General features: G+C 37.3%; 1 protein-coding gene across 1 annotated transcript in view; it reads right to left on the reverse strand.

Annotated features, from left to right (window-relative positions):
* Window positions 1-14684, reverse strand: part of KAT6B (lysine acetyltransferase 6B) — a 244452-nt gene that overhangs the window by 54708 nt on the left and 175060 nt on the right. Inside the window, exons 9-13 of the mRNA XM_044659049.1 lie at window positions 13907-14028; window positions 11063-11178; window positions 9051-9192; window positions 5584-5745; window positions 2617-2710 (exon numbers count right to left, since the gene is read on the reverse strand). Coding sequence (XP_044514984.1) covers window positions 2617-2710; window positions 5584-5745; window positions 9051-9192; window positions 11063-11178; window positions 13907-14028 — 636 coding nt within the window. The remainder of the gene's footprint in view (window positions 1-2616; window positions 2711-5583; window positions 5746-9050; window positions 9193-11062; window positions 11179-13906; window positions 14029-14684) is intronic.

Consider the following 14684-nt stretch of genomic DNA (forward strand, 5'->3'; position numbering starts at 1 on the left):
AATTCAGCTTCTGAAGAATATAAAATGAATTTTATAGATGAGCAAAACAAAACCCAGAGAAAAAAGGCAAGTGATTTGCCTAAAGTTAAACAGGAAGTAACTCAGAACCTCTGACTACACATTCATCCAGGGCTCTTTGCACTGTACTATAATGTCTCCCAAAGATACATTCCCAGTTGCAAACTAACAAAACATAAAAATATACAACTATAATCCCTGCCATCCCCATAAGAGTGAAGTCTAGTTAATGTCCTAAATTATGTATAAATTAGCCTGGAATTCACTGAGGGATAAATATATCTTTTCTGAATATTAAATATTTCGATATTAACTGGTGTAGACATATCTTATAGCACTATGTTTTAACGTGATTTTTCTTGATTACATTTATGTCATGATTGTTGCTACTTATTTAATGAGTGTGAAACTAAGTGAATATTTCTTGGTTATTTCTTGAAATTTTCTTAGTTCATGAAATAGCTGTTTTCTGATAATTACAACCTAGGAGTTATGCCCGCCTCTCCCTCTCCCCCACCCCATCCATCTAGTCAGCTGCCACATCTTGCCATAAGCTCTCTTGCAAAGGACTCCTCCTTCCTCCTCCCAGGGCCACCACTCAAATCCCAGGCCTTCCTATTGTGTTAGTTAAAATCACCTGGGGTTCTATTTGGAAGGATTGAACCTCAATATAGTGTTTGACAAACTTCTGTGGACCTGTGGGGGTCCTTAAAACTACATTTCCCGTGGTCCAATGGGTTTCATGGGTTTCCTGTTTTGGATGACGTATTAAAGGTGAGGGACTATTTTAATTAGGGGGTAGTGATTTGGAACTTCCTCTTTAGTTACCTGAGCTGGAGGAGAGAGGAAGGTAAATGGCTGAGGGGAGGTTGGAATAGGTTTTTCTTACAGGCGCGTGGTCAGTTTAACTCTATCAGCATGGCTTTTATTAAAATACTATTCTCCCTTTTAATCTCGACCATCATCATTTTTAATCATAACACTATCTCTGGCCCAGGGTCTCGGCTATTCCAAGCTATCCTACGTATAGCTGCCAAAGGAATTTGAGCACCAACCAGACCATGTGACTACCTGACACACTAAGCTACATTCAATGGCTCCCCCTCTTGCCAACAGGCTAAACCTAAACTTCCTCTTGGCTTTAAAACCCCTTCATTAGCTGGTCTCAATTCTTCTTTCTAGCCTCATTACATATGATTTCCTTCCCCACATTCTCTAGATCAGCCCCACTAGCTTTTTCTCTGTTCTTCATGCACAGCACACCATTTCTTTGCATTGGCTTTCCTCCCTTTCTGGAACGAATTCCCCTCCTTAAAGAATTCCTTACTTTCTTTAAGACACAAATCCAGTATTACCTTCTACACAAAGTCTTTCCCAGTCTAAGTGTTCTCCCCCTTTCTAAATGCACTGGATTTATTCTAAACATACTTATGTAGTTACACGCTCTTTTCTTCAACAGAATATAGGTTCTATGAGAGGAGAAATTGTTCCATTTTTGTCTCTATATTTCCAGCTCCTTGTACAGTTGCTGGTACACAGACAGTGCTTAATAAATGCTTTTTGGTTGCTTGATTCATTCTACTTTGGGGCAACACAGTGATCTATAGAAAGCTGAGGGAATACTGACTAAATTTGTATAAGGCTGGAAATGTCCCCATTCTAGAAAAAGCCATCATTTAGGGCAGTGTTGGCAAACCTTTTCCAAGTCCCTGTGCCCAGAGGGCAAATTCCAGCTGTCTATGAGTCCCTGAATTAGGGGTAAGAGCTGAGGGAGGGACTGCTTGTTTTGGGCAGCTGGACAGAGGGGTGGGACATGCAAAAAATGTCCTCAGGTGCTGGGGAGAGGGGGGCTCTGCACACATGCCATGTCTTCACCAACGCTGATTTAGGGCATCTGAGTTTTACTAACTTTAGTGATCATGGCTGCCTATTCATTCAAAATAAGAGTCATAGCAACAACTCTCCCAACATTTTTTCACAACATTCCTTGTGCAAGTCTATGTACATATTAGTCAGTCATATGATTGAGGAGGCTTGGATAATTTAATAAACACATATTAAGCAAATGTTCTTTGGCAGATCTCTTAAGAAAATGAAAATTTATAGATTAAAATTAAAAAAAATAAAATATGGATTTTAGTCACTGCTACAAGAAAGATCTTCTGAGAAGATAAATTTTCGTAGAATGGAAATATTCCTCTTATGTTCCTTTCGGTAAAATGGAGGCAATTTTTTTTTTTTTTTTTTTTGGAAAACGGAGAATGTCTTGAAATAACATCTCCATTAGCTTTAATCACAAATAATTGCCTCTTTTGGTACTAATGAGTATCACAAAATGGAATGTAATTTAGCCAGTTCACTCACTATAATAGTTTTGTGTGAGAGAGATCTTGTCTAAATATCCAAGAGTATGAAGAGGCACAATACATTTTTCACTTGGGGAAGCTTTTCTAACCTTTGTAAATATATATAAATAGAAATCCCATTATCTATTGATAAAAACAACAAAGCAGGTTAAATAAAGTTTTATGTGTTACTGTTTCCCATAACAGCCACAAGCTAGCTGGATCACAAATGGAAATAAAGCACTTCACTTACTGAAATCAATGAGAAACCTTCCAAATCCTTGCCTTTGGTACTGGGGCATGATCATTATGCAGGAGACATTGTACTTCTGCTGGCAAAGCTTTTCCTGAGGGAAGGAGAAGCAGATCAAGTATGTCATAGCCAACACTAATGTGGGCCCCTCCCTGTGCTCACCGACACCCTCGGACACTGCTTTAGGAAGGCGAGGAGCAGTGATGTCAGGGCAAGACAAGAGCAAAAAGTCTGGTGTTTTAGTCAATGGTTTAAAACAAATGATCTGAGCTAGGTATATTTCATAGAACACAGAATTCAGGGATGTATCAATCTCACCATTGGAAGTCAAGAGAGATAGGGAAACACTTTCCATATTTAAATGACCTGGGTCTATCAAGGAGAAACAGAGGAAAGCACTGTCCAGAGTTCCTCAGGAAAACCAGCCAGATTTCTGGAAGTATGTTAAATAACATGCTCCTTCCTCTAAAATTCTCTTTTCTACCTTGAAGCAAAATGACCCTAATGTTAGTGTAACTAAAGTGTAGCTGAAGCATGGAGAGATTTCCATAGCCAAGAACATTTTATCCTTAACATAAAAAGTAAAAATGCCTGAGAAATCAGAATTCTGAAAATCAAATTAAAAAAAAAAAAAAACTAAGTCATCCATACAACAAAAGAAGTAGAGACATTGTTCACAACCAGAAACTAAAGTAGGTCTTAGAAAACATAAATTACAAAATAACTATTAAGCTTAAGAGGCATTTGGAATTTTTTATGGGTTTTGGCATTGAAGCAGTAATATTTTACTAATGATCCTAAAGATGCCCAAAACTATCCACAGAGGAAAAAGCTTATGAGATTGTAAGTACTCTGGCCAAGTACAAACCAGGAATGAAACTGGTCACAGAGTATACTAGCTGATACAGTTAGAACTAACTACAGTAAGAACTCTGAATCTCCAGATCATAATGTATCTTTTTTAATATATAGGTAGTGGGTAAGAAAAATTCTTAAGCACAATTAAAAGATTTTTATGTAAAGAAAGATTTGTCTACATCAATATTCAGAGTCTAAAGAGGACTAGTAAGAATTTAACTGTTAATCTAGGAAGATAAAGTCAACCACAAGTGACCTTCTAATAAATATCCAGACAGTAAAGGATTTTGAAAATAGTTTTATTTGTGATTTTGACAAAATTATCACTTGAGCCACTTGAATCCAGGTCTTGTGAAAAGAAAGAGTAGTTGTGATCCTGTTGCCTGAAGTGGAAGATCATTATCTTGTCCTCGTTGGTCACCTTGGTCACTAACTGACCAGGGGATGGAAAAGAAAGAGCATGGAGGGTGTCTGAGCATTCACTGTCAGAGAGGCCAAGTCAGGTCCCAGAACAAAAGAAGAACAGTACCCATATGGACTGGTTCAGTGTCAAAAGCGTTAGCCCTGGGAGGGAGGAGTTCATGGACAGAGAAAGAGGGAAGTGGAGAAGAGTTCAGGATTACTGAATGGAGGTGGGAGAAGAGAAGAATACTTGATCTGTGACACAGAAAAAGGGAGGGAGTATGAGGAAGACAGCTGTGCCCATGCAGGTAAGAAACCAGAGCAGCTGGGTCAGCATGTCTTCCTCTATTCATCAGACCTGAAGGGGTGGTGGGGACAGAGGGGAAGCAACAGGCGATCGCCACTTTGGCCCAGGACAGCTGGAATGGACACATCTTCCCCAGTGAGACCGTCTGGGAGCAGCAGCATGTCGGGCCACAAGCATGAATTAAGACCTTGCTGGGTGCTGAGGACATAGCACTAAGGGGAAGGAAGCCTTGCTGACACACTCCTGGGCAGATGTTCACAGAGAAAGAGATGAGGCATATAAACTGAGAGTAATGTGGGGAAGGATAGGGTGCTTGAAATGAGCCTTGCAGGGGCCTAGAGGTTCCTGGAGAAAGGGGCTGGCAGGGAGGGAGGAGAACATGGTAGGCACAGAGTCAATCTGGGTCAAGAAATGCCACACAGCTGGAAGACCAAGAGGGCCAGTTTAAGCAAGCACTGAGAGTGTGATGGGGAGTACTGTATCATCTAGGAAAAATGAGCAACAATCAAACTGGAAAAGGATTTTACCTGCCAAATAAAGGACTTTTTATTTTATTCTAAAGGCAACAGGAAGCCAATGAAACTTGTTGAGAAGAATGAATCAAGGCTGAACCTTGAAACAGAAGAGTCTGCTAAGTGAAAGTGATATGAAGAAGGTCTCAAAATGACAGTGAGGAGCAAGAAGAACGCTCATTCTCTGTCCTGATCCAGTGTGCTGAGAATCAAGAAAGAAAGCTGATTCATACTAGCTGAAGCAGCTTCAGAAGAATGCCAGATTTCAACAACTTCAAGAAGATGGACACGAGGAACAAAAAGGAAGAGAAGTTTGTTAAAACGAGTTAGAGGGAGCCACAGGACACAGTGAAGGAATGGGGAGAGAGGAGGAAGGGACGCAGGAAGGCTGCGCCTGACATGGGTAGGCATTGGAAACACACAGGAAAGACAAATCACAAACATTATCTTGGAGGCTCATCTCTAAGTGACTGACTCCTTTCTCTAATGTGGAGATCTTGGTGATGTGGAATCTGCCATCAATGAAAAGGAAGGAGAAGAGGGTCTTCAATATAATGATGAAGTCTGCCCAAGAAGGCAGATTTGTAGGCCCTGCATCACAAGGCAGAGATTCCTGGTGACTAGCGTGGAAAACAGAATGAGTGGCAAAAAGTCCAGATGAGGCCCTCTTGAGTCTGCAGAACGCATCTGTAACATCCAATGGAGCCAGCAAGTGCTGGCAAGGAACCTCTCTCATTTCCCTCAAAAAGGCTTGTTTGAGAGGAGCTGGGCTTTCAGAAACAAGTGCCAGTTCTTCAAGTAATATTTGTGGGAAACCTTACCCAAGGAGAGAACTCTACCCATTACACTCTGAAAAAGGAAAGGAGGGCAGAACAGCTCCTGTTTTACCTTAGAGAAGTATCCAACGAGATGACAGCCCTTTTCATCATTTTTTGTCAGAACATAAAAAAGGAACGGTTCGACATCATAATACAAGGTTTTGTGGTCCAAGAAGAGCTTGGCTAACAAGCAAAGGTTTTGGCAATAAATTTTGCTCACATTCCCATCAACCTAGCAAAAGAAAAAGACAACATTATTTATCACAAACAGTGCCATTGAACATGACACTGTTTCCTGTTTAAAGTATTTTAGGAAGCATATAATTGTATTTTCACATCCCAAATTACAAGATGAAAACACTCCATTAAACAAGCACGAGGTTAACTATAGAAGAGATATTGCCTGGCATCTCCTAGCCTTAGCATTTGTAGTTTCTTCTTAAACTAGTTTAGCGTAATTCAAACCACTGGCAATATAGTAATTTTAGCTTTCTATTTCTTATGGATCAAAAATGATACAAGTATGCTTCCCTCCCCTTATCTGAACCAAACATATCTGAATTACAGGAAATGCAAACACATCAAAATACTTTCAAGGAAGTTAATCTCTATGCTATTTCCAAAATGGGTTTCCCACCAAAATGAAATAAATGAACTGTATTATTCTGAATCCCTGAGGGGTGGATTCACAAAAAAGGCCTCCATTTTGGTTTTATCCCAAGCATCATTTTAAATATAATTGGAAAAGATAAAACTTCTATTCTGGGAATAATACTACAGAGAAAGTGAGATGAATTTCAACCTAGAATAAGTACCATGATTACAGCCTACTTTTGTTCAAAATAAAAAGAATCATGCTGGGAAACTGACGGTTATGGACAAGAGGCTAAGCAAGGGTGCCAATTTCTTAGATCAAATGGAGTTACAAATTTCCCCAGCATCCTTCTTGAGGGGAATTGGTATTTGCTAACCACAGCTCTTTAACAATGAACTGGACCACTTTGAGGTCTCTAGTGAACTATATAAACTCTCATATTGCAGAAATTATTTTTAGAACTCCTATAATGGGTTCCCTTGGAGAAGACCCATCTCACGTATAAAGTGATCTAATCAGATATAAGTATCAAGCAAAGAGGAGACAATTCACTCCTTAACTAGAGGAGGTCTTATTTATTTGGTCAGACAGTTCTTTCTTTGGCAGGTCAATGCAGAAGAAAGTGTGTTAGGCTGAAGTCTAGGTTCAAAATGAATCCATGATCCTTCTCTATAAAATGGATATGATAATATTTACACTACTGAAAGTGTCACATAAACTTAAAGCTCTACAGAGATGTGAGTTGTTTTTAGGCAAAGCACTTCACAGCAGCAATAACTCCGGAGGATTTATTTCCCTATGCAAATTGTCTCTCCTATTAGAAGGTAGTTCCTTGAGAACAAGGGTTTTCTTTACTTTTGCTTAGTAACTGCAGTGCTTAGCATATATTGAATGCTTAATAAAAGGCTCATTCATTTACTCCTTTGGACCTGGGTGCTCCTGACAGTTGATGAAGAAAGTCAGCAAAGCTGTGCTAACTGGGTCTACTACAAATTGATATTATATAACCTCAAGGGGACCTTATTGTAAATTTTATGACAATTTTTTTTAACCTCCCAAACTGCATTGCAGCGGTTATTCCAAGTACTCTCTTTGTGCTAAAAGTTTTCTATGCTACCTTCCTTCTCTCAGCAAATCTCACCACTTGCTGTACTTAATAAATACAAACCATTTGTTGTCAGTACATCTCAGAACCATTCTCTCTCATACTCCATTCTATCCTCCTTTGTTCCATTCAATGAGGGGAGGGGGCACCCTTCTCCTGGAAGTTAAGGCTTATCTCCCTACTTATACTTTTGGCTCCATACCCTTTGAGAGCTTGCTTCCTTCATCTCTCCCTCATTCTCAACTTCAATTTGCTTCTCGCCACTGGCTCCTTCCTTACTATCTAAAAGTATGCCTTTAAGGTCCTGAAGAAACTTTTCCTGGATCTGACCATCTCCTTGATCTATCACTTTCTCTATGTTCTCTGAAAAATGCTGCATTTAGAATTAGATGGACTAGATTCAAATCCTGACTAAGCCCCTGTCACCCTGTATGATCCCAGACAAGGTATGTAAACTCCGGATGTTAGCCTATTCACTTCTAAAATGGGGAAGTTCACCTCAGTGACTTTGAGGTCCCCTAGTTCTAACTCTCTAAATCCACAGCCACAATCCCACAATCTGTATCCACATTTGCTCCTCCATTTCCTCACCTCCTCCACTTCTCATCCTCTGAAATCCCATCCCTCATTTGAAATTCTTCTTTCCAAGGTTACCAACAATCTTTTAACTACCAAATCTGTTTTCCTTTCTTTAAATCTCATCCCACTAGATTTCTCTGAAATTATTGACATGTTTAACCACACCTTCCTACAGGACACTCTGTTCTCTTCTGATTCTGTTTCTGAGACACTGTTCTCTACTGATTATTCTCCAACTTCTCTGGTCACGGATGTCTTGGATGTCATACAAATCCTACTAATTAAATGGGTTTCCTCAAAGGCTCTATCCTGAGGCATCTTTTCTTTTCTCTCCACAACATCTACAGCTCCCATAGATTCAATTATCATATCCATGAAAGATAACTCCCACATTCACACACACACACACACTATCTCTCTCTCTCTCTCTCTCTCTCTCTCAGAGAGAGAGAGAGAGAGAGAGATCCATAAAATCCCTTTCTTGCATTCCAGTTACATATTCCCTTACTGTCTGTGATACATCCAACTAGATGTATTATCGGGTACCTCAAACTCAATATGTCCAAAAATAAATGATTATCATTTCCCCTAAATTCAACTTTCCTTCAAACTTCCCTATTTTAATGAAATCCTAAACATAGATTTAAAAAAGTTTTCACCATTAAGCAAACTCTGAAAACATCAAATATCTTTAAAATAACCTGAGTTTATAGCCACATAGTCACCTGGGATTACTGTGACCATCAGAATTCTGCCACCCACAAAGATGGAAGAGCTTCCACCAGCTGCAGTGCTCTTGTTAAGAAAGCCACAAAGGCTGCCAAGAAATGGATGGGAACACAGGTGGCTGTGGATAAGGGACACATCTACAGCTGTATAACTCTCCAGAGAGGGAAATACCTTCAAAGGCAACATTAACCAGAGATTTGTTACAGCTGCTGGCTAAGGAAAATTTCTATCACCGAAGAATAGAAAGACTATTCAGGTCACAAATTCACTGGTGAATTTGATTTTTTGCAGACATGAATTATAATTACTTCAGGAAAGGGAAAGAAGTCACTTTATAGTAAAAAGGTATTTCAGCAGCTGGAAAGAACTGGTTTAAATGTTAAAATAACTCCAAAGAGTGGAAAAGTTCCCACTACAGAAAAATGTGAATCTAATATCAAAATTTCATAAATTTTTTGCTTTCTAGAAGGCAAACAAGTACATGTTGTACTTTATTTTAAAATGGGGTTTTCCTTTTACATGTTCCTACCTCAAATACTGACAGATCTTTCCTTCTGTAGATTTCATTTGCTGGAGGATGAAACCATCCACATTTCTTCGAGTGTCTTAACAAAATGTTTTTGCTTTTCATGTATTTAAGACAGAATTCACACAAGTAAAGCTTTGGTAATCTGTTGAAGTTTAAAAACCAGAGAGTTAGCATTTTAAAAAATTACATATTGTTCAATTTTCTCTAAAGGCTTTTCTACATGGCATTCTAAACAAACGATACTTAGACAATGAGGAAAAGGAAACATCAATTGACTTATGACATAAGTAATAATATTTGCCATCTCTACGGTCCAAATCAAATGTATCACTTCTCAGAAGTGCTTTCAAAAAAAGGTTTTTTGCAGATTTGAAGTTTCTTTAACTAAATCTCATCTAGAAGGACAATATCAAGTCATAGGCCAGCTTCTGGCAATAAGGACACTATGTTATATATCTTTTTCAAATTCCAATACAACACAATGACGTTGTTATTAGCTTGAAAAGTTCAGTGGTGTTAATAATGTAATTGTTTATACTGATGGAATGGCTATACATTGGCTTATTAAATATTGTGTATAACTTATGAAGTAGGGAGGTTCTAGAACTGAAATGTCTCTAATTCTACCACTAGAAATTACTTTCCTGGATCCATTTGGCCTACTACAGAGAAGGAAGAAATAAAAATCCAAAGACTTTAATTTTTTTTAGCATTCTACTATTGACTTTTCCAGTGACTATGGACAAGTTTTCTCTCTCTTTTGGATCATTACTGCCCACTTTGCACATATAAATAATCACAGTATTGGAACTCTACCTACAACACAAGAATATTACCAGTTCCAAACAAGAAATATTCTAAAACATTTTAGGGTTCAAGAATTGTGAGATAACAGTGACATAAATAATAGCAATGTTGAAGTTTGTACTTACATTGTAACTTTTACAAAGAGATCTCAAAGGATAAGATATATGATTATCCTTATGTCAAGAGTGAGAAAATTAAGGGCTAGAAGTTTATGACAATTGTCTATGACAATACTACCAGTTAGTGGAAGCCAGGGAGAAAAGTTAAACTTTTTTTCACTTAATCTAATGCTTTAAGTACTAGTATATGTACTTCCCCCATTCACTCCACTAGGTGACTAGATAGATGCTGATGCAGCAGAAAGAAATAAGGTAGAAATCCAGAAGGAACACAAGTTTGTTTTTACTGGAAGTTCTTGAGGGTCAGGAGTGAAAGAAATAAAAGCATATTATGAGTGTACAGACAGACATGTGGCTGTTTGGTGCTGCTTTCTCACTATAGCCAAGTCCTGATTAGTGCAAATAATAAATCCCTGTATATTGTCACATTATTTGAATTTACACTGAATATTTTCATTGGGCTGGAACAAATGGCTATATCTTATATAACTTTAACTCTGAATTGTGCAAATTCAAATACATGTGACCACTTCAGAGCATTTGTTATTCACACTAAACAAGACCTTGAAGTACTTATTTAGGAGTCTTAAAGCTCATTATGTCTAAAAAAACACAAATGTTTTTTCTGGAACCAAAAATGTTTCATGAACAAAAGTTGGGGAAGATGTTTAATACTGTTCTTTTCTTGTGTCTTTTGCTACTCTTCTATAAGGCCATCTTGAAAAACCTAAAGTCAAGGCCCCCAAAATATATTTAGGTAAGCGTCCTAATTAGGGAGGGAAGTTTGGTGGGAAATATGACTTGGACCCTGTTTCATATCAAATAAATACCTGTTCAATCAACCATAGAAAGAACATGGTACAGTAGCTAGAACACATGGCATACAATAAATATATAAATAATAAGTACAAGTCATTTAAATAAGATTTTTTATTATTATAAAAGGTATCAGAAAAGAAAAGAAAGTTGTTAAAATCAATGACCAACTTTCACTTCATTTTTCTATAGCCATCTACTTTCTGAAAATCATGATGCTTCTTTAGCTTACACAAAGTATATTTATTTTTCAAGGTTATTTTATACTACCTTGCATATTCCTGTGGATAAGGCGAAGAGTACCATGTTTGGATTTCATACTTTCCAAATTCTATTACTGAAGGATATCGTCCATTGGATTCTACACCATTTTTACATCCTATTTTCTGTTAGGAGAAAGGAAAAATAAAAACTTAAATATAAATATCAAAAGGGACAGACAGAAGGAAGGAAGGGAGAAAGCAAGCAAGCACTTAAGTGCCTACTATATGATCCAGGCACTATTCCAAGAGCTCTACAAATATAATCTCTTTCTCTCTCTTTTTTTTTTTAGCTGTATTTTTTAAAATTTTAAAATATTTTTCCTTGTTTACATGATTCATTTTCTTTCTCTCCCCTCTTCCTTCCCCACTTTCAGAGCTGACAAGCAATTCCACTGGTCTACAAATATATCTCATTTGCCTCACAATGACCCTGGGAGGTGGGTCATTTAAAGCAAGGTGGGGAAATTAAAGGAAGTGAGGCAACTAAAATAAAAAGGATACTTTCACTTATGTCAGTGATGGGCAATCTTTTGAGCTTAGTGTGTCAAAATTTGCCAAAATTTTGCCAAAAGCAAAACTCGGGTGGCATGTCACTGAGGAAAAAAAGCACTATAATTTTGCAATATTTATAGTTTAAATAACAAAATATATAATTGTAATATATAACTGTATTTAATAACTCAAAACAGGTAAATTAATATACGTAGAATTGTCATCTATAGTACAGTGTCTACACTACACTACAGCAAATACTTGGCCCATACTTCTCTGTATGTGGCCGCATGTGTCATCAAAAATGGCTACGTGTATCAGTGCTGACACGCATGTCATAGGTTTACCATCAACTTATACATACATTTTTCAGAAAATTTTACTGCTGCCTACTTTAAAAGAACACAGAACACAAGACCCCCTATATTCTTTTTGCGAAATTATCTTGAGTTTTCATGCTGTCAAATGTGTTGACAAGTTCTAAAGTTATAATGAATTTTATTCATATTACCCATAATGAACACTATCAATGGAGGGAAAATCTGCTACCTTAGGAGACAGTATTAGTGTGTTCTGCTGTAGTGCTAATATTGTATATTAGATAAAATGAGGTGATACAATGAGGTGGCTGATGCCACACATGTCCAGATTGGGTAAGCCAGTTAAGCAAGATTTAGGAAAATGAAGACCAAATAACAAAACTAAGGAATAGCAACAGCTTATGGGCAAAAAAATAAAATATTTAAAGGAAAAATGCAGAAAAGTCAAACTTTAAGAAGGCATATGCTTTGTATAATCTAGTGGAATTGTTTGCCAGCTCTGGGAGTGGAGAGGAAAGAGAGGTGAGAAAGATCATGAATCATGTAACTATGAAAAAAATTCTAAATAAATAAATTAATTAATTTTAAAAAAGAATAGACAATGTTGAAGGAATTAGAGAGAAATATAAACTATAAATTGGTCCAACTTTCCTGGAAAGTAACCAGAATTATGTAAATAAAATAAAATAACTAAAATGTTTTTTTAAAAAAGCAGGCACATGCTTTAAGGATTCATTTGAACTCTCAGGAGGCATTAGTGGCATAGTACATAAATTGTTAGACTTGGAAAATCCTGCCTCAGACATTGCCTGTGTCTGTGAGACCCTTTTTATCAAACTGGGATAAGAACGGCACCTGTCTCATAGAATTGTGAGGATCACATGAGATAGGCTACGAAGTGCTATGCAAACCTTAAAGTGTATTAGCTAGTCTTATCTGAAAAGAAAGACTAGTAGAGGTAGTAAAAACACACATCATCCACTGGACCACAATTTATCATCCTAACATCAAACCATAAAATTGGCATGTGACAAGTGTCAGACTCCAGCCAGGGAGTACCCAGTAAAACAATAGGACAACATGTTGGAGCTGGTGGGGCCTTGAACTCTGTACTACCAGAGGAGACTGTGGTTCTGATTCTGCTGGGATGTTGGAGAGAGAACCCTGAGAAAGCCCTGATGGTCTCTGAACCTCAGATTCCTCTTCTGAAAAGTGAAGAGGATAAGAACATGGGAACTACCCACTTCACAGGGTTTGCTGTAGAGGAAATGCTTTAGAACCTGTAAAGCACTGCCCGTAAGTGCGATCTGCTAGCATTACTCTGTAATTGGTCATGACAAACAGTCCAATTTTCATCAAATCCAAAGAACATTATAAGGGACACTTTTCACAGCACCCTCCATCATTACTGAAGTAGTACCTCTACTAGGACATCTTTTGTTTTTAAGAGAGTATCCTCCTCTCTGTCTTCTGTTGAATTGGAATTACTCATCTAATATAACCTGAATGTTCACTTTTCTAATACTATCATTTATTTCATCTCTTTCAATAGATGAGCTGAGGGTTCCAGTTTAACCTTCAGGGGAATGGATTATGGGATGCCACTGAAATATCACTGTTTCCACAAAAAGCATGAAAATTTTATTCTGAAGCATAGAAGAGTTGGAAGATAAATCATGTTAGAGGCAAAAAAATAGTAAATTCATATCAAAAGTTGGAACTTCAATTTCCAACCATACCAGGCTGGGTGGTGCAGTGGAAAGAGTACTGGGTCTGAGTTAGAAAGCCTTTAGTTCTATATCCAATTTCAGACTCTTCCTAGCTGTGACCCTGGGCAAGTCACTTATCTTCTCTTTGATTCAGTTTCCTTATTTGTAAAATGGGGATCATAATAGTACCTATCTTCCAGGGCTGTTATGAGTACCAAAAGAGATAATATTTGTAAAACATTTTACACAGACTTGGCACTTACTAGATGCTATACCAGTGCCAGCCATTATTAAGCATTAGCGCATGATGTGATGCCACTTATAACTTACCTCCAAGGAAAGTTCCTGGGCCTGTTTAAAAACATCCAAATCTTCTTCCGTAACAGTATCCTTGCTTCCAATCACATTTACATCTGTACCTTCTTGTTTGATGCTTATTTTGATTTCAGTATCTGTTATTAAAAACCAGCAGAAAGTGTATTCACTGATATGAATCTTTAGAATTCTCCTTAAACTACCAGAATGGCATCCAAATAGCATAGTAAGCAGCATTTTGAAATTTTCTAACTTGTACTTTTTATTTTGAGATTTAAAAGATTTTACATCTTGGTATAACACACAGATTCAGGAACAATTTTTTTACCCTTTTACCTCTTTTTTACAGACTTTATTTGAACTTAAATTTGATAAGAATCTTTCCTATTTTTTTCCTACCTTAATTGGCTTTTTGGGGAAAAATATATACAATTATTCCAGAACACTGACTATACTTATCTCTATATATACATACTTCTGGTATTAACTTTTAAATAATTAAATCTATTATCCCTCCAAATGGCAAGTTTAGGAAAAGGTAGCAAAAATTATAAGACATCAGTCTGTTAGCTGAAATTTATGAAAACATTTTTCTTAAAAACAAAAACAAAAAAAAAACACACCATACCCCAAAGTACATTTTATGTTATTATAGATGAGGTTTTCTTGAGACTGAAGCAGGATGGAATTGTCATGAAAAGCCAATGGAGTAGAGAAAGACGCCAAGCTGAAGCATGCGCCTGGAAGCAGCAGCAGTACCCAGGGCTGAGGACTGCACAACCTCTGAGGAGAA

The sequence above is a fragment of the Gracilinanus agilis genome, chromosome 2 (assembly GCF_016433145.1).
Source record: "Gracilinanus agilis isolate LMUSP501 chromosome 2, AgileGrace, whole genome shotgun sequence".
Lineage (NCBI taxonomy): Eukaryota > Metazoa > Chordata > Mammalia > Didelphimorphia > Didelphidae > Gracilinanus > Gracilinanus agilis.